The 27,008-nt window shown below is 34.1% G+C and overlaps 1 protein-coding gene across 6 annotated transcripts in view; it reads right to left on the bottom strand.

Annotated features, from left to right (window-relative positions):
- Positions 1 to 27,008, bottom strand: part of CBLB (Cbl proto-oncogene B) — a gene marked incomplete at both ends in the record, with an annotated part of 204,494 nt that overhangs the window by 64,861 nt on the left and 112,625 nt on the right. For all 6 annotated transcript variants that reach the window (XM_080695888.1, XM_080695886.1, XM_080695887.1 and 3 more), the window contains 5 exons: positions 2,805 to 2,936; positions 6,126 to 6,213; positions 12,408 to 12,545; positions 17,239 to 17,360; positions 22,483 to 22,639. In XM_080695888.1, the coding sequence (XP_080552014.1) occupies positions 2,805 to 2,936; positions 6,126 to 6,213; positions 12,408 to 12,545; positions 17,239 to 17,360; positions 22,483 to 22,639 (637 nt within the window). The remainder of the gene's footprint in view (positions 1 to 2,804; positions 2,937 to 6,125; positions 6,214 to 12,407; positions 12,546 to 17,238; positions 17,361 to 22,482; positions 22,640 to 27,008) is intronic.

The raw sequence follows: 27,008 nt of genomic DNA on the forward strand, positions 1-27,008 counted from the left end.
GAATTACACAGTAAATAATGGATGGTAACATACAGAAAAACTGTAGTGATGTAAAGGGCAAAGTATTAAGAAAACAGTAATAACAACTGGGAAATAACCCTATTTTTGTATGTAACAAACCTTTTACAAATTGTTCACAAACTTGATAAATAAAATACAAAGAACTATCCTAGAAATACTTTAAAAAGGCAAAACATTATTTTAAAAAGTACACAGAATTTAAAGAATAATAATTTTCTTGTTTTACATTTTACTATATTTTAACTTACCCTGGATTACATAATGAAGGTACTTTATATAATACTTCAGAAAATAAATTTTACTAATCCAAGGTTTCTGTCAGACTAATAGGAGTTTTTGACTCTTAATTCACTCAATTTCTAAATACTGAGCACATTATCAGCTTAAAGATGTGGATTCTTCCACATGTATATTTGTGCACAGTCCAAAATAGGATGCTCATGAAAACAGGCCAAGACACACAAACAACCCTACTAGGGGTTGGGACAGACCCTAAATTCGGGGTTTCTTTTGAGAAAAATTCAAAACTTGTAGTTTCTTTGTACTTGTGAGACCCATACTACTGTACTGAATGCTAGAGTCTATTCAAAGCGATGAGATAAACAATCTCCCTCTCTGTTAGTTTAGTACTTACCCTAAAATACAAATAGGTATCTAGAAAATCAGTCCTAAGTAGTCCCTCCCAGAAAGTTAGGCATGGGACCAACAGCATCTTTGTAATATCTTGTACAGATACATTTGAAACATACTTGTAAACAGACAATTGTTTTCTTCCAGCATACCTATATATGTTACGAGTCACTTTGGTTTATTATTTTTGTATTTTTGGCAATAAGGATTGACCCAGGAGCATTTTACCACCAAGCTACGCTTCCAGAACTTTTTATTTTGAAACTGAAAGTTGATGAGGATGTACTTAAACCTGTTACCTCCTGTTTCAGCCTCTCAGGTACTAAGATTATAGGCATGTAACACCATGTCTGGCTTGGAAGTCATTTCTTAAAAAGGCATTGCCAAGTTTATATAAATAGCAATTAAGTACTTATCGGCTGAGAATGATTTTGGTTGATGCCACAATGAACATTTCTCTAATCTCTCTCTGTATTATGCAAGTTCATCAGTATAATGAAGAGATAACAGGAAATAAAGACAAAGATACAAAGAAAAACCTAAGGCAAATTTAAACCAAAACAAAACACTAAGAAGAGAAGTGCAGGGATGCTGAAGAATTTTACTAAGGTAGCAAAGATGTCTGAGAGCTAAGAAAGAACTCTGAAACTGTAAACCCACTATAGTTTATATTCTAGTTTTTCTCTTTTGTCTAATCCTTAAAAAAAAAAAACTTCCAAAATAAAGGAAAATAAATTTCTTCATAAAACTGTTAAAAGCATTATATTTTATTACTAAGTTGAGATCAACAACAGGCACCATGTCCCTCTACCTCCTCTGTTCATGAACCTCAAAGTTTATTCTTTTTACAATAACACAGAGAGGGTCAGGACCAGAGACAACCAAGAACTGAGAAGCCTTAGGAATAAGCTAAGGAATTATCAATTATATATTTACCTATAGATCTTTTTAAAAAATTATAAAACTTAGTTATTACTTCTCTAGATTCCATCATATCATTTCCAATTTCAACATGACTATGGTAAGTAGAATTCACAAAAAAACTTGTTTAAAACATTGTGTGAATCTTTCAAATAGACAAAACTGAAATTCTTTTCAAAGATTCATTTTTAAATTGCCAACTGTCATTATAGACAAGAAAAGATAAAGTTCTTGGAAAAACCAATTATTCCCTGGGCCTTACTAAAAGGCATCAAAATAATTTAATGTGTATTTATAGAATGTCTGCCTATAAATATGAAGGGAGTTATCTTAGGTTTGGCTCCTGTCAACTGAAAATTTTAATGCCTACTTTGGTAAGGACCTGTTGTGGAAACATTCTTCTTTGATTCTATTGTAGCCCTACAAAACAACCCAAGACATACATGACACAGCAATCACATCTCCTCAGAGAAAAGAGATCTTGTGAAAAATATCAATATAAGACTTACCTACTCTTATGGTTAGATACAGAATGTACACTGATGAGCTTATGTTGATGAAATAATTATGTTGACATAATAGTCATGAAGGTTGAGATGGATTTACTGGCGGTAACCTAGGCAGATGGAGTGAGGCTAGAGGAGGTAGGTCCCTGGTTGTGCAGCCTGAGGAACTGTGCTTATGTCTGAATCCATGTGATTGCTCTCTTGCATTTAGCCTTTGGACCCCATGATGTGAGAACAGAGCCTTTGTGCTCTCCCTCTTTTCACTTCAGAGACTTGAGCTCTGAAGACCTAGCCTGCCATGGACTGAATTCTGAAATCTCCAAAAACTGTGAGAAAAAAATCTTTCTTCTGCTAAGATGTGCAGTCAGTTGTTTGGGATTACAGCAGTGAGAATAAGGACTGACATCTACAATAGCTCACTGTGCTTCAGAATCTAACTATAAGAATGATCTCACCGAGAGTGAGCTATATAAGTATGGTGAGTGGGTCATGTCTATATGTTGTCCTGAAATTACTTAAAACTAATATAAAATTAAGTGACATCTGCCAAAGAAACAAAATATAAAAGACAGCAAAAAATCATATAAAATCAAACATGAGAACTTCCTAAATAAAGCATTTATCAGTATTGCTTTCTGACTCTGTAAGATGAAGAAAAATAAAACAAGAAGCGGCAGTGGGGATATAAAGAAGACATACATGTTACTAAATAAGACTGGGGCATACCTGCCATGCTGTGAGGCAAGAGGTGCACATCAAATGCCCACAAGGCTCAATCTTGACATCTTTGTCATTTTCTGCACAAATTTTACAAAGCTGAAAAGTAGAGCCCATTTCACAATATAATTCATATTGTTCCTAGAATATGGGGAGGAGAAAGAGGTAATGTTAATGTATTTCTCCTATGAACTGTTAAACTGCATTTTCACAAGTACAATGGCTTACAGTAAATATCTCACATTTGATCCTATCAGGCTGATGTCAACATTTAAGACATGCTTCAAGTCGATAAGCTACAAAATCAATTTTTAAAACATTTAAGCTTTTACCAGCAGTTTTACAAGGTTTTTAATATTGTAGATTATTTCATGTCTCATATTCCTTAAAGGGGGGGTGTCTTATTTCAACAATCACAGTAATTCAAAGTCAAATCCCATGGTTTTAAAATGGCAATTTAAGTGAGTTTATCTTCTTCATAAATGCCACATGCACATCTAATTTCACTGTCAAATTAAAAAAAAAAATAACATTCTGGCTGAACAATAAATTTTATTTTTTAGATATCTTTAGAAATCCCAGAATCAAAGATGAGCAAGGTTTGTGCTTCTTTTTTGCTACAGACTGTGAAAAACATACTATTTCATATTTATCTCCAAAGTACAGACATATTGAATTTAAGAAAGATACCTGAGTTTCAGTAAGCTTACTATTCCTCAAATTCTAAATTAAATCTCTAAAATGTATGTTCTTTACCTATGTAACATTGTCAAGACAAATAACAATTTAAGTAACTCAAAGTAGTTTATTACATTTCAGTTCTATTAAGCTTAGAATATTTAGTACAGCAAAAATTTTAAAATTCAAATATTCAAAAGAAATACTGCATAAAGATACAAATAGACTGGTAAATGTAAAGAAAATGTCAGTGATATTTATGAAGGATACAAAAACAAATTATGAATAAAAATATGTATAAAGAAAGCAATGCTGTAGTCCTAAAAAGAATAAATGATATTTAGACTATAATACTGTAATGCTGATGAAAAACATATATATATATATATATATATATATGCATACACATATATGCACATGCATAAGTATAAATGTTGTATCTACACAATGTATCCATATGTAACTATACACATTATATTTTTGAAAATTAAAGAAAAACATGAAAAAGGATCAAAATGAAAAAGAACTATTAACAAACATCCAGTTATAAATTACTGACATTCCTAAAATAAAAAGTATGTACTGATGCTGATGGCTATCCAAATAAGTTTGCAATTATAAAAAATTATAATATCCTAAAATCTAGTGAGAACTACAGTGTAAGAATACTCAAAAGTAATTTAAGAGATTGATATTACTCCTAAAGATTCATTTTTAAAAAACAGCTTTATAAACATGATCACGTTAGTAGACCTTTACACATAGAAAACAGAACAAAAATATACCAAAATATAATTTAAAATATACCAAAAATAATTTAAAATATAGCCAATCATATACTAAGTTGTAAAACTATCCACAATCTGTGTACATATATATGTATGTATATATATGTTTATATATGTGTGTGTATATATGTCAACAAGTGTTTCACCTAATAACATTAAGACCACAAGGATTAAAACCTGGAAAATTACAAATAAAGTAAATCATTTTGTACTGTCTTACCAAAAAACTAAAATAAAATAAAACTGAAAAACCAAAAACTATACTTTCTCTTAGGCTTAGTTATTTTCCCTTTGGTTTTTAGCATTTTCTTATAGAAAGTGTGACAATATCTAAAATATAAAATATTTTTAAATTAGACTGTCTGCAAAATAAATAGTCACGCTCCCCCTTCATCCTCTCCCACAATCTCTAATCCTTTTTACTCCCTTAGTTAATCTCTATACCAACTTGGTGTTTTGAAATGATTTTTGAAATATATGGTAACTTATTAATAAAAATTAGATATATAATGTAACTTTACAAAAAAATTGCCACACAATTAAGCTCTAAATAAATGCAGAAGTTCCTGTGTGACCATGAAAAGCTACCTCCCACCTGTTGATGACTGCACAAACCATTCTGAATATGCTATGGTTTATGTAATCTATTACTGAGCATTTAGGTATTTGTAATTTTTAACTTTTATTACAAATACTATACTGAAAACCCTGATGTATACTGGGAGTGATACTTGTATGTAATTAAGACTAAAACATGCTTTCATTTAGGTTTTTCTTTTTTCTTTTTTGGTTCTGGGTACTGGATCCACGTACCTTCTACCTCCAAACTACACCCTAATTCTTTTTATTTTATTTCTTTTTTGTGGCGCTAGTGATTGAACCCAGGGAATTTTACCTCCAAGATACACCCAAACCCTAGTTTTTATTCTCTATTTGGAAACAGGACCTCACTGAATTGTGGAGGGCCTAAATAGCAGAGAGCCTCCTTGAACCTGCGATCCTCCTCCTATCTCAACCTCCCATGTACATGGATTACAAGTGGTCACCACCACACCCAACTTAATTTTTTTTTTGAAACAGGGTCTTGCTAAATTGCTGAGAATGGCCTTAATCATGTAATCCTATTTTTTCATCTCAAGTATTAGATTATAAGTGTGCTCTCCAGTACACAGCTCATTTAGATTTTTACCAGTACTGATTATTATTATAAAGCAAAAATTCACAAACTCATTAGCTTACCACACCCCCTTTACAGAAAAAAAATTACTCAGCACCTCCTGGAAATCAATCTTCTTTAAGCAAATGAACAAAAAGATGCAATAAAATCTGTCTTATGTATCTATATTTCATTCTAACTTTGGGAACCTATACATAGCAAAGCTTTAACAAGTTACATTCTTACATGTGTGACTATCAACAATGGATTAGAAAACAGAATTATCTTTAATTAGGTGATGTGTGCATGCATGTCTCCACCATTTTGTATCCCTTTAAGATGTATGACTACAATGTACCAATAAAAAACAAAAAATTTAAAATAAATAAAAACAGTGTTTAATTACACATTTGACTCTAAAAGTTAAGGCATAACACTCTTCTAATTTTTTCTGGTTTCTAAATTGAGACCTTCTCCTCACATCTATCTACCTATGGATTTATCTATTTTCTTAAAAATGCCAATACTGTATGCAAAAACATTAACAGCACACTCTGTATTCAAAATATGTAGTGTAATTTCTTTTTACTCTAACAATTTCTAAAGTTACCATTTGTATTACATATATGTACATACTATTTCAGCTATAGTATTCTGATAGATTTCAAATTTTTCATACTTGTTACATTTTTCCAGAAATGTCCTTACCTGTGTAACTTTGATATGATCATGGGGTGTAGGTTCACATAATCCAGTTAAATCAGGATTATAACTCCTCCCATCAGGATAAAGATAACTGAATTTAAACAGAAACTTTATTAGCTTCTCTATATAAGTTTTAGTTGCATTTAAAGTTTATCAGATGCCCCGTATTCAAACACAGTTTTTAATGTTTCAATTCTCTATGACACATCAATAATGTACTTTCACTGTTTTCATTATATTGTATGTTAATTTTAGGTCATTTAAAATGTAGAAATCATTTTCATATCACAAATACATAATATGGACTGTTACTAAGCAACCATTTTTAATTAAGTATCTTTAATATATGTTCCTTATAAAATTAAAATGTATTTTACTGATCAATTCTATTACAAAACAGTTTGAATATGCATTTATTTGCAATTATTACATCCTTCATCAGAAGTCCCCATAATGTTAACTCCATCACTTTATATCATGTGTAATATCACATATATATAAAAACAGAATTAAAAGCCACAATTTTCCTTCAAACTGTTCAAATAGTTCTGTGGTGTTTCTGTTTTCTATAGTTTCCCAATGTCTTTCTTCTGACTCACCTTCCATTTACTTTAAAATATATACATGTGAATCTACCTACCCACACACATGCACATATATGCATACACACATATTTTATAAAATAAGAAAATGCTATCATTCCATGTTTCATTGACATCAGTAAAGCTATCAACACAGAACAGTCTATAGAAATAAGGTTTCCTTGTGAAAAAATGGAAATCTGAATTACAAGTTATATATAAAACTTATATAAAAATTAAGAAAAGATCATAGTTGTGAATATTTCCAATGATAAAACTACAGAATAACTATACTCTGAAATAATAAAAAATATTTATATGTAAATAAAGTGTCTACAGACATGTTAGTAATTAAGGATTAGAATTCACTGTAGAAAAAGAGAAATATAAAAGTTAAAGGGCAGGCCATTCTTATATGATAAGGTACAGAACAGTGAGATGAGGTTTTTTTTTAATTAAGGAAAATAGACTTCCGGAAAGATGGCGACCGAGAAACGCGGGGCTTAAGAGCCCCGCTAACAACCAATCTCCTTTACCACAAAATCAGCGCCTTTCATAGCCAGAAAACACCATCACCAGAGAAACAAAAAAATCACCAGGCTCCAGAGAGAAAGCGGACTGAGAACAGAGCTCAGAGCCAAAGAGGAGATACAGCGGCCTCAGCCCGAGGACGCGGCAGCAGTGCTTTACTGCCTGCAGCAGTGGCGAGTTCACCAGACGGCTATAGCAAGCCAAGGTGAGCTGCTGCGGAACAGCCGGGCGGGATTTCTCGGCGCAGAGGGCATCTAAAGCTCCCAGTGGCTGAGCTCAGCACACGCTGCAGGGATTCAGAGTGGAAATCAAAACCAAGAAGAAATACGCCAGCCTCATGGCCGAGGGCATGGCAACGGCGCCATATTGCCACCAGCGGCAGCAGCAGAGAATTCACCGAGTCCAGTACAGCTACATCTGCGTACTCAAGAACAGTGAGTCAAATTGCGGGCCACAGAGGAGAAATCCCAGTACTGTACTCCCTGGGACTTGACCCAGTGGGGGAGGGGCGGTGGCAGAGATATCACACCACAGGAGAACTGGCAACCTGGCACCCCCCACAGTCTAAAGCAGCCTCTATCGACTCTCTGGGTCGGAGACTCTGTGATACAACCCAGTAAAGGAGTAGTGGGGTCTGAGATACTACTGACTCGAGATCCAGAACACCATAAGTGAAGTCATAGTGACCCAAGGGAAGAACCCAGAGAAGGCACAAACTTCCGAAATCATGGGAAAGAGGAATAACACTGGAGCAATGAATGCCCACAACCCCACAACATCAGAACCCGATAAAACAGAAAATCAGAGATTTCTAGAAGATCAAATCAGGAAAATAACTGTAGAAATAATAGAGGTGCTTCGAAAAGAACTCAGAGAGAGCCAAAAAGAGATAAAGGATGCAATTAATGAAGTAAAGGCCTCAATTCAAAGCACAAACAACCGATTAGACCACATGGAGAACAAAATCTCGCTCTTAGATGATCATTCCAAAAATGAACGCATAGTTTCTAATCTAGGAAAAAATATCCGACAGCAGGAATCTGATATTGAAGAAATATGGGCCCATTTCAAGAGAGCTAACCTAAGAATAATTGGAATAGAGGAGGGAAAAGAAAGTGATACCAAAGGGATCAACAATCTCTTCAAGGAAGTAATAGCAGAAAATTTTCCAAACATAGAGCAAGAGGTTGATACACAGGTCCAGGAAACTTATAGAACTTCCTTTAGACAGAATCGGAGAAGAGGATCCCCACGCCACATAATTGTCAAAATGACCAATGTGGAAGCCAAGCAGAGAATCTTAAAGGCAACAAAAACAAATGGCCAAGTGACATTCAGAGGCAAGCCAATTAGAATCACTCCAGACTTCCCAAACCAAGTCATGAGAGCCAGAAGGGCTTGGAGTAACATATTCCAAACTCTGAAAGAAAACAACGTCCTTCAAAAAATTTCCTACCCAGCAAAACTTTCTATAAAATTAGATGGAAAAATAAGAAGCTTCCATGACAAACAGAAACTGAAGGAATTTTTGTTTTTAAAACCAGCACTAGAGAAAATACTCAAAGAGATTAACTACAAAGAAGAAATAGGTAACACACACCAGAACCAGAGAAACAAGATTTTCCATCCAACAGACAACTAAGATTGGTTATCTGTGGAGATTCATTACTTATGTTAGTCTTTTACATATCTCTAAATGGTATTGTTTGCCTTTATTGTTGTTAATTTTTAGGATTTCTAGTTGGAATATTAATATACCTTCAGATATAGCATTTGGAAATATTTTATCCCATTCTGTTAAAAACTGTTAACTCTGTTTACATTGTCTTTGGATATACAATATTTTTTTTTATTTTTTAGGGAGTTTGTATACTCTTCTGTTGCCTGTGCCATTGAAATCATATCCAAGAAATCACTGCCAATTTCAGTGTTGTGAGGTTTTATGACCCAGATTTTCTCCTAAAAGTTTATAGTCTTAAGATTTATATTTAGGTCTTTTATCTATTTTGAGTTAATATTTGTATATGTGTTAGGTAAGGATCCAATTTTATTCTTTTCCATGTAATTATTATTTTTCAACAATATTTAGTTAAAAGATTATTATTTCCACCACCAAATGTTCGTGGAAACCTTGTCAAAAATAACTTGACAATATAGGGAAGAATTTAGCTCTAGGCTTTTATTTAACTCCAATGGTTTATATATCTGCCTTTAGAATAGTACTACACTGTTTCAATTATTGTAGCTTTATATGGTTTGAAATCAGAAAATATATATCTTCTAGCTTTGTTCTTTTTCAAGATCATTTTGGGTATCTAGAGTCCATATTCCACATTAGGATAGATTTTTTTCTGAAAAATATATATATAAATATATGATAGTTTCACCTAAAAAAATAGAAAAAAAAATTCTCTGGTAAGAAAGAAAGTAAAAAGAAATATTGAAATGTTATCTTTAAGTCATCAAAAGCTTGGTATCAGACAAATGAAACTGTTATGTGAGATTATCATTTTTAATTTTGGATAAATTGCTATAATACTAGATGTCAACCACTAAGCCAAGCATGGGAGGGAGGGATGGGAAGAAAATGGGGTGGGGATCGGGTGGGGGCTGACTGGGCGATGTGTGCATGTATGTCTACAAATGTTTGTATTCCACTATGATGTATGAATACAGTGCACCAATAAAAATAAATAAATAAATAAATAAAATTAATTAAGGAAAATAAGTTGATTACACAGGAATAGGATACAAATGTTATAGTGTTATTACAGGGAATGTTGTTAAATAATAGAATTTATCACAAAATTCAACAAACATTTTATGATAATAAGCAAAAGTTGATAAGTAACTTCCTTTCTTTATTCTAAAATGGCCATTAAAAGAAATATGTAATATTTTACCTTACTTGAAAAATAAGTAGAAATTGTAGGAAGAATTCAGAAATAAAAACAAAAGTTAAAAAAAGGAAAAATTAAAGAGTTCTTTTTAACCTATCAAGGAATTTGATGATTTCTTTTTTTATTATACCCAGGACACTGCTGATGAGGTACTGAGTATCAAAATAAGCCTCTATCTTATATGTCAGACAATATTGGCTAACTATAAAGAAAAAAACAGCTGACCTTGATAATAGTGGACCAGATTATACCATATGGTTTTATTTATCTTTAAGAAACTACCTAATTAATAAAATAAAATATATTGTCCTAATGTTGTTGAAGTTCAGATTTAATTAGCCAGCCCCTCTGATGTGGTGTGTGTGTGTGTGTGTGTGTGTGTGTGTGTGTGTGTGTGTGAATATTAAAAGTTAACCTGCACAAGAATTCAGAGGCACCTGGGTGTGGTGGCATAAGCTTATAATCGCAGCATTTGAGAAGTTGAGACAGGAGGATCGCGGTTCAGACAGACAGTCTCAGCTACTTAGTGAGGTCCTTTACAATTCAGTGAGACCCTGTTTTTAAATAAAGAAAAAAAAATAGGGCTGGGGGTGTAGCTCAGAGGTAGAATGCCCCTGGGTTCCATCTCTGGAACCACAAAAAATAAATTAAATAAATAAATAAACAAACAAACAAACAGATAAAAAAATTCAGGGGCTTTGTATAGTGATTACAATATTATAATTTGTTACCTTTTGATTGGTTTTTAAGAAATAGAAGGCATAACAATATTTGCCCACTCACACCTTTATAAAATTTTAAAGAACATTTTCTAAGGAAGGAAGGAAGGCAGGCAGGCAGGAAACAAAGTCAATCAAAAGTTATATGCCATTCTTAATGAATTCCAGATAATGTATAAAAAGTAAATTTATGAAATGAAAAACACATTTGCTTATACTACTTGCCTTAAAGTTCCTATGTAATTAATTTCTTAAAAACTTGTTGCTTTTAAACTATGCATTCTTTTTTTTTTTTTACATAGATCCCATCATATACTCTTTCCTTTTTTCTTGTTTTGTTTTGTTTGTTTTTCAGTAATTACAATGAAAAAAGTAAAACTCAAATTATTTGTTCTTCACTGCTAGGTTGCTATCATAATCCATCAGAAAGGTAAAAGAAGGCACCTTGATGAAGTGATACTGAGAATAAAGGAAAGGATAAGGTAGATGGCATATGACCAGAATTAATAAGAACCAGAAACATGACAAGTAAGATTGTCCAGGTGTTGGTGCGTGCGTGTGTGCGTGTGCGTGTGCGTGTGTGTGTGTGTGTGTGTGTGTGTGTTTGGAGAGATCTTTATCAATCTAAAAAACAGGAACTTATTTTGACATTTTAGAAAAGAACAGCTTTAAATTAACTAAATTAGATATTAACATATAGTTCTAGAACAAAAATTCAGCCGGGCGTGATGGCTCACCCTTGAAATCCTCGCGCTTGGGAGGCGGCGACAGGAGGATCACGCAGGTTCGAAGCCAGCCGTGCTGGCTTAAAAGACCCTGTTTCCAAATTTAAAAAAATATAAAAATAGGTCTGGGAGTGTAGCCCAGATGTAGAAGGGCTTCCAGAAACCCCAGTACTACTAAATAAATAAATAAATAAAAAATAGGAACTGGGAATGTAGCCCGGAGGCAGAAGGGTTTCGAGGAACCCCAGTACCACCATATATATATATATATATACACACACACACACACACACACATATATACACATATATACATATATACATGTATATATACGTATATATATACATAATTAGCATGAATAAAGGAAGATATACAAAGAGAAAAGAAAAGAAGAGGTGAAGCGAAATAAGGTAAGGGAAAAAGAAAATTTACCAGTGAAATAAAATTAGAACATGCAATTTTAATATTACATGAAGCAATAAAAGTCAATTATTTTATACAATTTACCTTTAATATATACATCTATATTTAAAAATTCTATTACATCTTGACTTTTCCAATGAAAGGAAAAAAAACCTCATACTGTAATTTGATGCTGGCATGTATTTGCTATAAATAATTCAAATAATTAGTTCAATGATTCAAATAATAGAATAAATAATTAGGTTTCCTTTAAATTACTTTTCAAAAGATGAACAATAGAAAATAAGAAGCATCTTAATTTTGAGGAATAAAGCAAACATATTGTGAGGCTTATTATCCATTAGGCAGTCATAATCTTTCAAATTCCTGAGTCTTAAATGCCCCGACTCTCATTTCCCATACTTACAATCCTTCCCTGCTGCCATCAATCAAAGCTTGAAATAAGGGCTTGTTGTGAGGTATGGTCTGTAAGATATTGCCATCCCCGGTCACATAGCCAATAGCCCACTGTCCCAGTCGAGTGCAACTTAACCGGAAAATGTAGCTATAAAACATGAGAAAATGATGTTCAAACTCATTCAAAAAGCATAACCGCTAAACAATTCATTAAGTTTTTAAGCAAAAGAATAAAAAGAATCATTCAGAATTTCTGATATTAATTTCTATCTTTAATATTTTAACACTATTATACTTTTCTGTTAATTTGTAAAAGAAATACTGATGGCAATTACTTTCACTTACATTTCCAGAGTTATAGGAGAAAATGAATAAAGATACGATTTATCAAATGATTTTTCAGAAATTCTGTGTATGAAAATGCTACTGGTATGAAATAGCTATGACAAAAATTATTTTTGAAAAGTAAAAATAAAATGAAAAGAAAAAAATCAATATATTCACCTCAGAAACAAAGCTAGTTTTTACTGTGGGATTCAATATATCACATTGTAATTTAAACATTAAAATTATGCATTTTTAAGCCCAGCATAGTGGCACATGCTTGTAATTCCCAGTACTTGAGAGGCTGAAACAGAAGGACTGTGCAGGTTCAAAGCCAGCCTCAGCTACTTAGTGAGGCTCTCAGCGACTTAGTGAGACTATGTTTCGAAATAAAATATAAAATAGATCGGGGTGTAGCCCAGACTTAGAAGGCCCCTGGGTTCTATCCCCAGCACCTTACAAAAAATTAAAACAAATAGATAAATAAAATTATGTATTTTTGCCAGGCATGGTGGCTCACGCCTGTAATCTCAGTATTTGGGAGACTGAGGAAGATCACAATTCACAGCCAGCCTCTGCAACCTAGTGAGATCTTGTTTCCAAATAAAGGAATAAAATACATCTAAGGATTTAGCTTGGAGGTAGAAAGGCCCCGGGTTCCATTCCCAGCAACAATCCCCCCAAACACTATGCATGTTTACTTGTAAGATAACTTGATTGAAATAATACTGTTTTTTTCAAGCATTTCATTCTTATTTATTTATTTATTTATTTATTTATTTATTTATTTATTGTGGTACTGGGGTTCCTGAAAGCCCATCTACCTCTGGGCTAAACTCCCAGACCTATTTTATTTTTGAAAACAGGGTCTCTTACTAAGTTCCTTAGGGTATATCAATATTCCTAGAATATTATTCTTTTTCTTTTTTTTTCTTTTCTTTCTTTTTTTTTTTTTGTGGTACTGGGGTTCCTGGAAGCCCTTCTACCTCCGGGCTACACTCCCAGACCTATTTTTACATCTTTATTTGGAAACAGGGTCTCCTAAGCCAGCACAGCTGACTTCGAACCTGCACGATCCTCCTGTCTCCACCTCCCAAGAGTGGGGATTACAAGCGCGCGCCACCACGCCCGGCTCAGTCATTCTTATTTTTTAATGAATCTAAAAGGAGCAGAACCAAGAAAAAGCAAATTAAATAAGTTCATATTTGCCATCTAACCTTGCCAAGTTAACTATCTTTCAATTGGAAGTCAAAATAATTCTAAAACATCATTTAAATCAAAGACAAATCCCTTAAAAATTAATCTCCAATAAAAGGAGACACTGATTTTACTCATCTCATGATTTATTCATTTAGCTGTCGGTTCATTTATCTCAGTTTAGATCATTTCCCTTTATTTAAGTGCACTACACTCAACCTTGCCACCATAGTATCCTTATCTGGATTCTCTAACACTTTAAGCAGATCAAAATTAGTTACCTTAAATTTGTTAGCTACATTTGATTTGCTATGAAAACGTAAGAAATAAGAGAAATGAGTACCTGGCTATTGGTAAACAAAATACTGTATAAAAACTTTATTATATATAGCATTTAATATGGCATTATAGTTAAGCTATATAGTGCAGTGTATTTTTGTCTCAAATTTCAGTTTTTAGAGAAAGTAAATATTGGTGACTATTTTAATAAGAAGTTCTATTAGTGATAGAGATAGAAATATCAGACAAGACCTTTTCTTTTGTCTTTATTTTTCTTTATTTATTTACTGACTTTTTGGTACTAGGGATTAAACCTAGGGATATTCTACCTCTGAACTATATCCCCAGCCTTTTTTCTTAATTTTTTGTTTTGAAAACAGGGTCTTGCTAGGTTGTCAAGAGTTTCACTATATTGCTGAGTCTGTCTTCAAATCTGCAATCCTTTACAAAAAAAAGTCTAAGATACTCTAGAGAGCCTAGAAATAGGACATTAGCCTGTCAATTATAACTACTCCTTAATCAAAATCACATGAAACAATTTTGCCTAGACTAATGGTTGATGTGTTATGAGAAGTCATAAAAGAACAGAAAGTCACTATAAATTAGAATTTGAAATATCACTGTTAACTTGTGACATATAAAATTATCTATATGATACGATTCTTTTGAACGAAGAGCCAAATGTAGGAATCTTTAAAAAAATTGTGTATACAATGAACTTTTTGAAAACAGAATGATTCTGAACTGTATAGGTATTACAAAAGTGCATGGTTACTGTTTTAAAAGTAATTTCATATTTATTCATGTATTAAAAATCTAGTAAATACTGAAAAGACTACTTGTGAAATTAACATCCTCTTCTATTTTCCTAAACATTATTTTAGGCCAGTGTTTCTGAAACTAATTATTTCAGAGGAAGCTCAAGCTATTCTTGTATGTAAATTATATTATTACTTACAACTGAGTATTACTTACTCCACAGTATGGAGTTTTAGAACAATTTCTTTTCATGTACTTTTTTGCCATTCAATTTCAATTTTATAGCATTTTTATATCACTTGCTGCCTATTCATTTTGTGGTGGCTGGCTACTTTCACACAACTTCATGAGGTAAATTTTGGCGTTCTCTTTAGCATATTGCTTTCCAAAACTGGTATAAAAAACAGGATCAGATGAAAAAGTTTTATGTTGACTTGGTGGCTGGATTCAAAGCCATCCTCTGTGGTACATGCCTATAATCCCAGTACTTGAGAGGATGAAAAAGGAGAACTTCAGGTTCAAGGCCAACTTTTTAATGAGACCCAGTCTCAAAATAAAATAAAAAAGGGCTTGGGATGTGGCTTGGAGGTAGAGTTCCCCTGGGTTCAATCTTCAATCTTCAGGAACAAGAAAGCAACCAACAAGCAAGCCACTCTTTAACACCAACAGTCATGGAAAGGATATTTTCCTTAGATTATAAAACTTTTCTTTTTTCTTTTTCTGGTGCTAGAACCTAGTGTATGCTAGGCAAGCATCCTACCACTGAGCTACGCTCCTAGTTCCCAAACATATTGTATTAGGTTATCAATGTTTTGTTCGTCAAACCCGAATGTTCTTGGAATAAACCCAACTATTTTCTTTACTATGAAGACAAATATATCAAATACTTTCCAAGAAAAGACCAATTGAACAGATATTATATAAATCAAATACTTATAAAATTTATTTGATTTATTCATGAAGAGTTTTCCTAAGTACATTTTAAATATCCACATTATAATGTATTACTATTTATTACAGACTACCCATTTCCTCTCTAGTGATGCAAAAATCTGGTCATGAGGATTCTAAATGAAACTAAATCTAAGCTTCTGTCAATACACAAAATATCTGGCCTACTTACAGGGTTACAATAACCTCAAATGGAGTCTAATTGTTTTTTTTTTCTAACACTAGGTCCTTTTTCTTAATGCCATATTAATACCTTTTCTTTACTAACATGTGAAGACTCTGAAGACAGGTGTTAAATGTTTCTACTCCTACTGTACCCAGTTGCACTGCCTACTAGAGTACAGACACCATAGCTCAAATGCTGACTTGCTGACTACATGTGTAACACACTTTTGGATAGGGTATTGGGGAAAATGCACTGAGCCAGAGAAAAGACAGATTTTCTGGTCTCAGATTTGCCACTAATAAGATGTTCTTTCTTGGTCAAAATATTGACAAAACTCTGATGACAAAGATCCATGAATCTTACTCAATTTCATCATCTGGAAAAAAAAAACATGTAAATTCTGAGGCTATAAAGAAAGATGAGGCATTTTAAGGCAATTTTAAAGGACATGAAGTAGATTTGGATTATAAAAATGGGCTTTTATACTTTGAAGTACCCATATGTATTTATCATATACATAAATGTATACATATGTGCATTTCTACATACCTATCACACAGCCTAAATGAGTATCTTAAAAATATCCTAAAGTAAAGCCGGGCATGGTGGCGCACGCTTGTAATCCCCGCGCTTGGGAGGCGGAGACAGGAGGATCACACAGGTTCGAAGCCAGCCGCGCTGGCTTAAGAGACCCTGTTTCCAAATAAAAAAATATAAAAACAGGTCTGGGAGTGTAGCCCGGAGGTAGAAGGGCTTCCAGGAACCCCAGTACCCCCCCCACACACATACACATCCTAAAGTAAAAAACATAAAACTGGCTTATTTTTATTTTAGCTCAATATTCAAGTGTGCACACATAATCTTTTACCCAAATGATAGGAATAATGAATAATCACTTTGTTAATATCCTACTCCAACTTGAAAAGCATAGCAGGAAAAATTATGAACATGGAATTGCATAGTAGCACATTCCCTTTTACTTTATGAACACTAAGTTCCAGAACAAGCATAATGTTATTAAAGGACTCAATTAAGAAGCGTACTTTTGATCTATTAGCTTTTCCATTCCACCCTCTCCCAACAGATGTAGCTGATTTATTTAGGAATGTACCAAAGAGGATTTTCTTTCCATTCACTATATAATATCATTGTGAATAATTCTTACCTTCCAGGTTTAGTACTGTATTTCTGTAGCCGTGCTTTAACTTCATCATACGTGAGGAATGCCATGTAACCTGGATGTGTTACAGCTAAGAAATTCCAATTTCGTAAAATAGAGCCCCAAGGCTAAAATTATAAATAAAATAAAAGAGATTAACGAGAGAATACCAACTATTGATTACACACCAAGCCATTATTTCGTACTTAATAAAATTCTCCTGAAATACAAACACACCACACACACACACACACACACACACACACACACACACACACACACGAAATACTAGGAATTGAACCCAGGGACATTCTACCTCTAAGCTATATATACACCCTGCCCTTCTTATATTTTTATTTTGAAATAGAGTCTCTCTTAAGTTGTCAAGGGTTTTACTAAGTTGCTGAGGCTGACCTCAAACTCCTCTCCCCGCCTCCCAAGTACTAGGATTACAGGCATGCACCACCATGCTTGGTTCTCCTGGATATTTGTGAATATGAGCTTATGCATTAGTCTGGTTTCCATTCTTTTGGGTAGCATAATGCATGCCTATCTATATTTGTAGCTGTACAATTCATAACTGCCAAACTATGGAACTAGCCAAGATGTCCATCAACAGATGAATGATTTACAAAACTATAATATATGTGCACAATGAAATTTTACTCAGCCATAAAGAAGAACAAAATTACATTATTTTCCAGGAAAGGGGTGGAACTGGAGGACATTATGCTAAGTGAGATTAGTCAGTCACAAAAAGTAAAAAATCAGATGTCTCTCTAATAGGTTCAAGCTAGGGAGAAAAAGGGTCATAGAAGGAACTCTAGACAAAGAAGGAGAAACTATAGAGTATATAAGGCGACCTAACTGAGGGAGATGGGAGGGTGAGCAGGGAAATTCCCTAATGTATATGTTGTACATTCACAAACACATCAGAGTCAATCACTAAGACAAATATGAGGGAGGAGAGGAAGAAAGGAGGGAATGGGGTGGGAATTGGGGAAGGACTAACATGTATTCCTCTACCATCTTGTACTCCATTAAGATGTAAGACTACTATGCACCAATTATATATATATATATATATATATATACATATATATATACATATATATATAATATAATTGCTAAAATAGCAAATATGCAACTGTTTGCTCCTATTTCAAGAAAGAAATGTGATTATGCAGAAAATAGAGGGTTTTTCCCCTTTCAGGAATAGAATGCAAGATCAAAAAGGGAAATCATGTCATTTTTACAGTCTATTCTCAACACTGCACTGTGATCATTTCGAAGCATAAACCACACTTGTTTTTGTTCAAAGGCTTCTAAACTTTAAATAAAAAATGCAAAGTCCTTATAATCCACCTTTGAAGATATATTAATTGGTATTAAAGTGTCTGATCCCCAGTTATCTTTCAGTCCCACTTGTTGTCACTCTTCTCCAGCCACAGAGGCCTTTTTGCTATTGTCTTAAACACAAACCACTCTCACCTCAGAACCTCTGTATTTGCTGATTCTCCTACCTAAAACTTTTCCCAACAAGTATGTGATTCCTTTTTCCAAATGCTGTTTACTTAATGAGTCTACAATATACAGATATACACTTACATATTGCACTTTCGTATACATACATGCTTATCACAGAGGCTAACTGAATCTTTTAAAAATACCTTAAAATCATGAACATAAAAATGACATAATTAAAGCCTATTTAAAACTGTTACCTCTTGTCACATTCTCCATCTGCTAGTGCATGTGTTTTGCACACTACTCTGCCCTCAGGTGCCTCATTTTGCAGACTAAGAAACCATATCACAGAATGCAGGGGGTTTGTAAAAGCTTACACATTAACCATCAGCTACCTAAAGGAAAAGGACATAGCAATTTGGGTCATGCATGGATCCAAGAGCCATGCAGAGTATCAGATGCATATTAATCAGTCAGGGATAATTGTTTTAAAAGAGATATCCTAAAAAAGTGATTATATAAAACAATAGTACTATTTCTTCCACAGTTAACATGCCACTGTACTCATATTTGGTTTACTTTTATACAACCGGGAAAGGTTTAGGGCTTAAAAGTAAGATATGCAAATAAAAAGAATTCAAAAAATTGTTTGCATCAATGTATCAGTCTCTCTTTAACCTGATTAGTTGTTCCTCCAGTTGCCATGGCAGTCAGCCTAAGGGTGTGGATGAATCATTTCTGCAATATTTTTGAGGCTGAAGCTACATTTATTCCAAGGAGTTGGCAGCATTCTATATCTGATGTGCCAGAATCCTAACTCAGATCTTCAATAGCCAAATTAAAACTGTTGAAGTAGTCATCCTAAACATGGTTATTGGTGGAGTTCCTGCTTTTGTTTGTTTTGAGACTTGTTCTTCATTATTGCACAGCAAGTTTCAAATTTACAAGACAGAATTCCTCAAGGATTATGTTCCTTGTGATGGTGATAACAAGGGAAAGAATGATTTAGTAATAAAGATTATTTTAGCCTTTTTGGACATAACAAGAAAAATTTTAGGGTATTTCTTCATCTTACTAAAATATCTAATTGAGTTAAGAAGAGGCTCTGGAGAATACTAACATGAGACGCTGTGTCTTTGCACTTTAAAAAAAGAAAAAAAGGAGCATGTTTTTAATTTTCTTTCAAGGCATGACTAAAAATTACATGAACCAATACTTGAAAAATATCAGCCTATGTTAAAAAAAAAACTGAGAAATAACTGCCATCTAGATATCTTTGGTTTTTTCCTTCTGTACCTCGTCCATCAATATACAGAACATAACATATTGCTTGCTCTTCCATTAAAGTTCACACACATTCATGAATGAAAAATCTCTTTAATTCTAAACTTTATAGAAATCCAATGCACTTTGCAAACTACCAATGAAAAATAAAATTGTAACGTAGAGCCAAAGGCTGTAGTATTTTGCAACCATTTCTTGGTGCGGCTTGTTAATTACAACAATATTTCTACAATGAGTATGCTGTTGTGCTTGTGAATATAACCCATTTAAAAGTCAGAAATGTGACTTTTACATGTGTGTTTTATAAAGTTTCTTACAAACTAATAGCTTAAGGAAGGCAAAACAAAGTACTGTGGAGGGTAAGAATTATTTTCATAATCTTTTTTGATTAAAAAAAAATTTTCACGAACATGAACCCAAAACTACTTGCAGATTAAAAAAAAAAAACTACAGAAATTAATGGAGTGAATTAAAGACACTCCATTCTCTTTAAATGCCACTATTTTCAAGAGCCAATTACTAACTTACAACTTATGTTGGGAAGAGACCTCAGCTAATCTGCTCAGATACTCTAAAATTCTTTGTTTCAACTGATGATTTTCCTCCCTATTCCATTAATGCTTTATATTCCAGAGTGACTAAGATATTTCCCGAAACACTCCTCTCTTATCTTTGCTCCTCTCAAACACCCCAGTTTTGAGGCCCATTTCTCAGTGATCCATCCAATCTTCCGTATTAGTAGTAGTAGGGGAAACAGAAGGAGAACAGAAGCAACATCCTCAGAGAGAGAGAGAGGAAAGAGAAGTTAACATCCCTGTTCTCATCTCAAGACTCAGCACCTGCCTACCCTAGCATTTCTCAACCAACTGGGCAGGAGAGAGAGAGAAGGGTGAAGGCAGCAGAAGGAGGAGAAAAACGAGAAAGGCACGCAGGCAACCATAGCCAGATCTTGCCAATCACCCCCCAGCATTTGCTCAGGTTCTGCCTGGATATAAGGATGAGGGGCTAGAGAAGTAAGCTCTCTGCTCTCTTTCTTCTTCCATTCCCAAAGCAATTCACAACTTCATCTTTTATTACTCTGCTGACCTCTTCTTCAAACACTTATGCTACTTGGTCTACTTCTGACTCCAAATTCAGAGTGGATGTTACCCACTATCAGATCCCACTCTGCTAAGTAAACTGCCCCCCCCAATAATTTGAAACTGGAAAAACTCACTTCCAAATAACCACCAATATCACATACAGTAAAATATGTTTATTCACTTATTAATAAAACATATTTTCATAGACTATGTAAACATATAGACTTAGAAATATATTTTTTAAAATTAACACTTAATTTTAAAGTCCTGTCAAAATAAAAAAGTTAAAATAGAATAAAACTATTTTATTTCTTTAAGGCACATATATGATTATACGCAAATCATCTGAATAATGAATACAGAAATAAAGAACATAAATAGGCTAATAATAGTTTTTCAGCTACTTCTGTAATTATGTGTTTTATTTCTTGAGCACATTATTTCTTTCTCCACTATTTTCTTTTATACTTTTATTGGTGTATTACAGTCTCACATCAAAATGCAGTTCACAGTGATAATGGCATAATGCACACAACACTTAGTGAGTTTTTCCCCCGTGTTTTAAAAGAGATCAGCCCAGGAAAGATTTTGATTTTATTATCTAGAAATTTTCATAGTAGCTCTATTTAAAAGGATCCCTTTCCTCTCCCAGCCAGTGAACATAAATAAGATACACAAACCTTAGTGTATTAAGGCTACTTAGTCTGTTCAAACATGAAGAGGCTTATAAGAAAATTATGTACACATATTAAGCAGCAGTAGAGTAGCATTTATCCAAAATTAAGTTGCCTCATATCTTTAATATATAACTCGGAGGCATTTTAGCATTTAATACCCACACTAAAAAGGCATCCAACCTCCCCACAAGAAATACACACTTCCTAAAATGAGCAATAAGGTTTAATATGTGAAAATTACTTCTGCTTTCTTCCTTTACAAGGTAAAAAGGCAAAGCTCTCATTCAGAATGCTCTGTGTCCAGTTTATTAAATATTAACTCTGTAAAATTATCAAGTGGGCAAACAGGAGAAGTTGAGGTAGAAGCACTCTGCCAAATGCCCCTCAAGTCTAGCATTCTATCAGTCACTGGGTTAAAAGATGGACAAGGTAAAGTAAACTAAACAGGGAGTTTAAAATAAAGTTCCTTTACATGAGTTTTCTAAAGCTGATGACCAGCCACCAAGTTCATAGGACCTGATAGTTCAAAGTTCCTCCACTGTGTCACTCTAAACTCAGAGGAATGGGCAAACATAGAAATAAAATTACTGACTTTTAAAATGAGACTCTTTTCTGTATGACTGTATACATGTGTGTGGTATGTATGAATGTGAGAGTGTGTGTGCATGTGTGTGAGAGAAAGGGGAGGGAGAGACAGACAGAAAAAAGTGATAAATAGAATAAGCAAGTATCCACCTTACCTGAAATAGCCTTGTAAAAATATCAAATTCAAAAACTGAAATGTAATCATTGCAAGTTAAATCAATTGTTGATTTTAGAGCCATTGCTTCCAGGCCAGAGCTAATTTGATGGACTTCATGAAGGCACTGTCTGAATACTTTCCATGGTACAATAGTTCTGTACAAGAAAAAAGAAAAGAATCATTGAATCAAATGTCACTGAAGACATACTTTCTATTGAAACACAAATCATAAAATTAATGTATTTGTATGTAATAGCTGAGAATATTTTTCAAAATTTAAATCACATGTAGCAGATTTTAACTTAATTATCTTGCATTTGCTAAGAATATGACAAGTATCTTAATCAATATTTCTCTCAAATAGTCCTTGGCTATCCAAATAGCTCTACAAACACATTCAAAAACAGTATGAGGGTCATAGTCCTATGCATCGAGACTTCTTCCTTTCTGTACAAGGTTGCTTAATTATGAATCAGTAAAGAATTCTCCTTTTCTACTTTTTTAAAGTTACAAGATCATAGGTTGATAAAATAATAGGAGCCTTCTATTCACAAAAGAGTAATGTGTATTCACCATTTTAAGATTCAGGTGGAAAATCATCAAGATATATCTGCCACCTACCTAATATTTTTTATAGATATATATATATATTATCTACCTTTAGATATGAATGCAAAAATAAATCTTTTTAAACACTACAATGACAATCTCTTGGGAAATTAATATAAAATTTATTTACTAATTCATTTTCATTAAATACCATATATCAAAATATATGCAAAGCATTTACATGTTTTAAAAATTTAGAAGAACACAGAACAGTATCTAGGAACACTCCCAACCTATTCCCTACCTGACCACTTTCCAACAATCATCCATGAAAGTCATTAAAGCCTACTATGCATTCCTTAGTAACATTGGTTCTTTTAGAACATCAAATACCTATTCCTGAACAGATAAAAAAATAAAGCATATTTTTAAAAATTTATGCTATATAGTTTTCAAAACAAAAAGTCAAAATCCAGATGCACCCTAAGATAGTAAATAATTAAATCACAGGTTTTCTTTACCATTATCTTTTGAGAAATGTAAAATTAAAGTAGCATGGAATAACTTTTGCTTTGCCTCATCATACACCAATCCTCCCAATGAAGCATCACCACTAAGTAACAACCTTGATATTCATGAACAATTACAGCAGTGCTCATTGAACTTTAGGGTGCATCCCAGTCATCTGAAGGGCTTGTTAACACAGAGATTGCTGATCTCCATTTAAGATATTTTGTTGGCCTGGGGTGGGGCCTGAGATGTACAGTTCTAACAAGCTCCGGGTGACACTCCTGCTACTGGGCTGAAGAGCAACTCTGAGAACCACTGGCCTTCTGTATCTATCAGCTGCTATGGTGAGGCACTTCCAGGAACACAGAAGCATGAAAACACGGTAGGGCATCCCTCTCTTGAAGAATACACATTTTTGAGACAAAATTAAGATTTGTAGTGCTAATTATACATATATGGAATATCTAAGGAAGTGAAATTTGATGGATACACAGTAAGGACTAGAGAATTCCAGAGAAGGAGACTGTGGGAAGTAGGATAAATGAATGATGAGGTTAGATTACAATACTATATGGTATTTATAAAAAAAAGTTTGGGTCTAATGTACCATTCAAAGAAGAAAAATATGAGGCTTAATACCTCAAAGGGCTCTACTCCATGTATGAAAAAAACAGGAAACCACAGAGAAACACCACATCAGATGCCATTTAGAAGAAATACACGTCAGACCCTGATTAAGATTAACAAAATGCTGCTGTTTTAAAAGAACAAGGAAAACTTTTAATAATATTAGAAAGCTATTGCTTTAGAGTGAAGTGTAAATATGCAACTATGCCCAGCTTCATTCCAGTGACCATGAAAGCAGCACTAAAAGGCACATTTTTCTTTTTCAAATAAAAGTTTCCAATATCCAACACACACAAAAGACAAACTATATAAAGTACTGATCAAAGAACTACTGACTTAAGAACAACACAGATGTAATTTTTCAAATGGAAAGGAATAGTTTTTGTTTTGTGTGTAAAGAAGGAAAAATGAATAAGTTGGCCAAATAAAAATTCTTTTATATTTGTTTCATGTATAAATATCAACAGTAAAAAAAGGTGAAATGGACATCATAAATATTATTACTCAACATTTACTGTACATGAGGATCATAATTTTAGTTAAATACTAAGTGATTTCCCAGAATATAACATATAAAGTATACAAACTTCTAAAATTTTAGTCTCTTATACCACTTCAGAACTATTTCCAAGTGGAAAAGATACATTTCCACAGTCCTTGTGTAAGATTATCCGATTGCATTTGTCATAAACATAAAGCTCAAAGAGTCATTATTTTTACTGCTGTTTTTTCTTTTTTCTTTTTTTTGTGGTATCGAGGATGAGGTATTCTACTTCCAAGGCATACTCCAGACATATTTTATTCTATTTTGGAAACAGGGTCTCACTAAGTTGCTGAGGCTGGCTTCAAAATTGTAATCTTCCGAGACTTCCGGGAAGATGGCGACCGAGAAAAGCGGGGCTTAAGAGCCCCGCTAACAACCAAACTCCATTACCACAAAATCAGTGCCTTTCATAGCCAGAAAACACCATCACCAGAGAAACAAAAAAATCACCAGGCTCCAGAGAGAAAGCGGACTGAGAACAGAGCTCAGAGCCACAGAGGAGATACAGCGGCCTCACGCCCGAGGACGCGGCAGCAGTGCCATACTGCCGGCGGCAGCAGCAAATTCACCGTACGGCTACAGCAGGCCGAGGTGAGCCGCTGCGGAACAGCCAGGCGGGATTTCTCGCCGCAGGTAAAATCTAAAGCTCCCAGTGGCTTAGCTCAGCACACGCCGCAGGGATTCGAGTGAAAATCAAAACCAAGAAGAAATACGCCAGCCTCACGGCCGAGGGCATGGCAGCGGCGCCATATTGCCACAGGCGGCAGCAGCAGAGAATTCACCGAATCCAGTACAGCTACATCTGTGTACTAAAGAACAGTGAGTCAAATTGCAGGCCACAGAGGAGAAATCCCAGTACTGTACTCCCTGGGACTTGACCCAGTGGGGGAGGGGCGGTGGCAGAGATATCACACCATAGGAGAACGTGCAACCTGGCACCCGCCACAGTCTAAAGCAGCCTCTATCGACTCTCTGGGTCGGAGACTCTGTGATACAACCCAGTAAAGGAGTAGTGGGGTCAGAGATAGTACTGACTTGAGATCCAGAACACCTTAAGTGAAGTCACAGTGACCCAAGGGAAGAACCCAGAGAAAGCACAAACTTCCTAAATCATGGGAAAGAGGAATAACACTGGAGCAATGAATGCCCACAACCCCACAACATCAGAACCCGATAAAACAGAAAATCAGAGATTTCTAGAAGATCAAATCAGGAAAATAACTGTAGAAATAATAGAGGTGCTTCGAATAGAACTCAGAGAGAGCCAAAAAGAGATAAAGGATGCAATTAATGAAGTAAAGGCCTCAATTCAAAGCACGAACAACCGATTAGACCACATGGAGAACAGAATCTCGCTCTTAGATGATCATTCCAAAAATGAACGCATAGTTTCTAATCTAGGAAAAAATATCCGACAGCAGGAATCTGACATTAAAGAAATATGGGCCCATTTTAAGAGAGCTAACCTAAGAATAATTGGAATAGAGGAGGGAAAAGAAAGTGAAACCAAAGGGATCAACAATCTCTTCAAGGAAGTAATAGCAGAAAATTTTCCAAACATAGAGCAAGAGGTTGATACACAGGTCCAGGAAACTTATAGAACTTCCTTTAGACAGGATCGGAGAAGAGGATCCCCACGCCACATAATTGTCAAAATGACCAATGTGGAAGCCAAGCAGAGAATCTTAAAGGCAACAAAAACAAAGGGCCAAGTGACATTCAGAGGCAAACCAATTAGAATCACTCCAGACTTCCCAAACCAAGTCATGAGAGCCAGAAGGGCTTGGAGTAACATATTCCAAACTCTGAAAGAAAACAACTTCCAGCCAAAAATTTTCTACCCAGCAAAACTTTCTATCAAATTAGATGGAGAAATAAGAAGCTTCCATGACAAATAGAAACTGAAGGAATTTATGTCTTCAAAACCAGCACTAGAGAAAATACTCAAAGAGATTAACTACAAAGAAGAAATAGGTAACACACACCAGAACCAGAGAAATAAGATTTTCCATCCAACAGACAAATAAGATTGGTTATCTGTGGAGATTCATTACTTATGTTAGTCTTTTACATATCTCTAAATGGTATTGTTTGCCTTTATTGTTGTTAATTTTTAGGATTTCTAGTTGGAATATTAATATACCTTCATATATAGCATTTGGAAATATTTTATCCCATTCTATTAGTAACTGTTAACTCTGTTTACATTGTCTTTGGATATACAATATTTTTTTTTAATTTTTTAGGGAGTTAGTATACTCTTCTGTTGCCTGTGCCATTGAAATCATATCCAA

Source organism: Muscardinus avellanarius, assembly GCF_963383645.1.
Source record: "Muscardinus avellanarius genome assembly, chromosome: 5".
NCBI lineage: Eukaryota > Metazoa > Chordata > Mammalia > Rodentia > Gliridae > Muscardinus > Muscardinus avellanarius.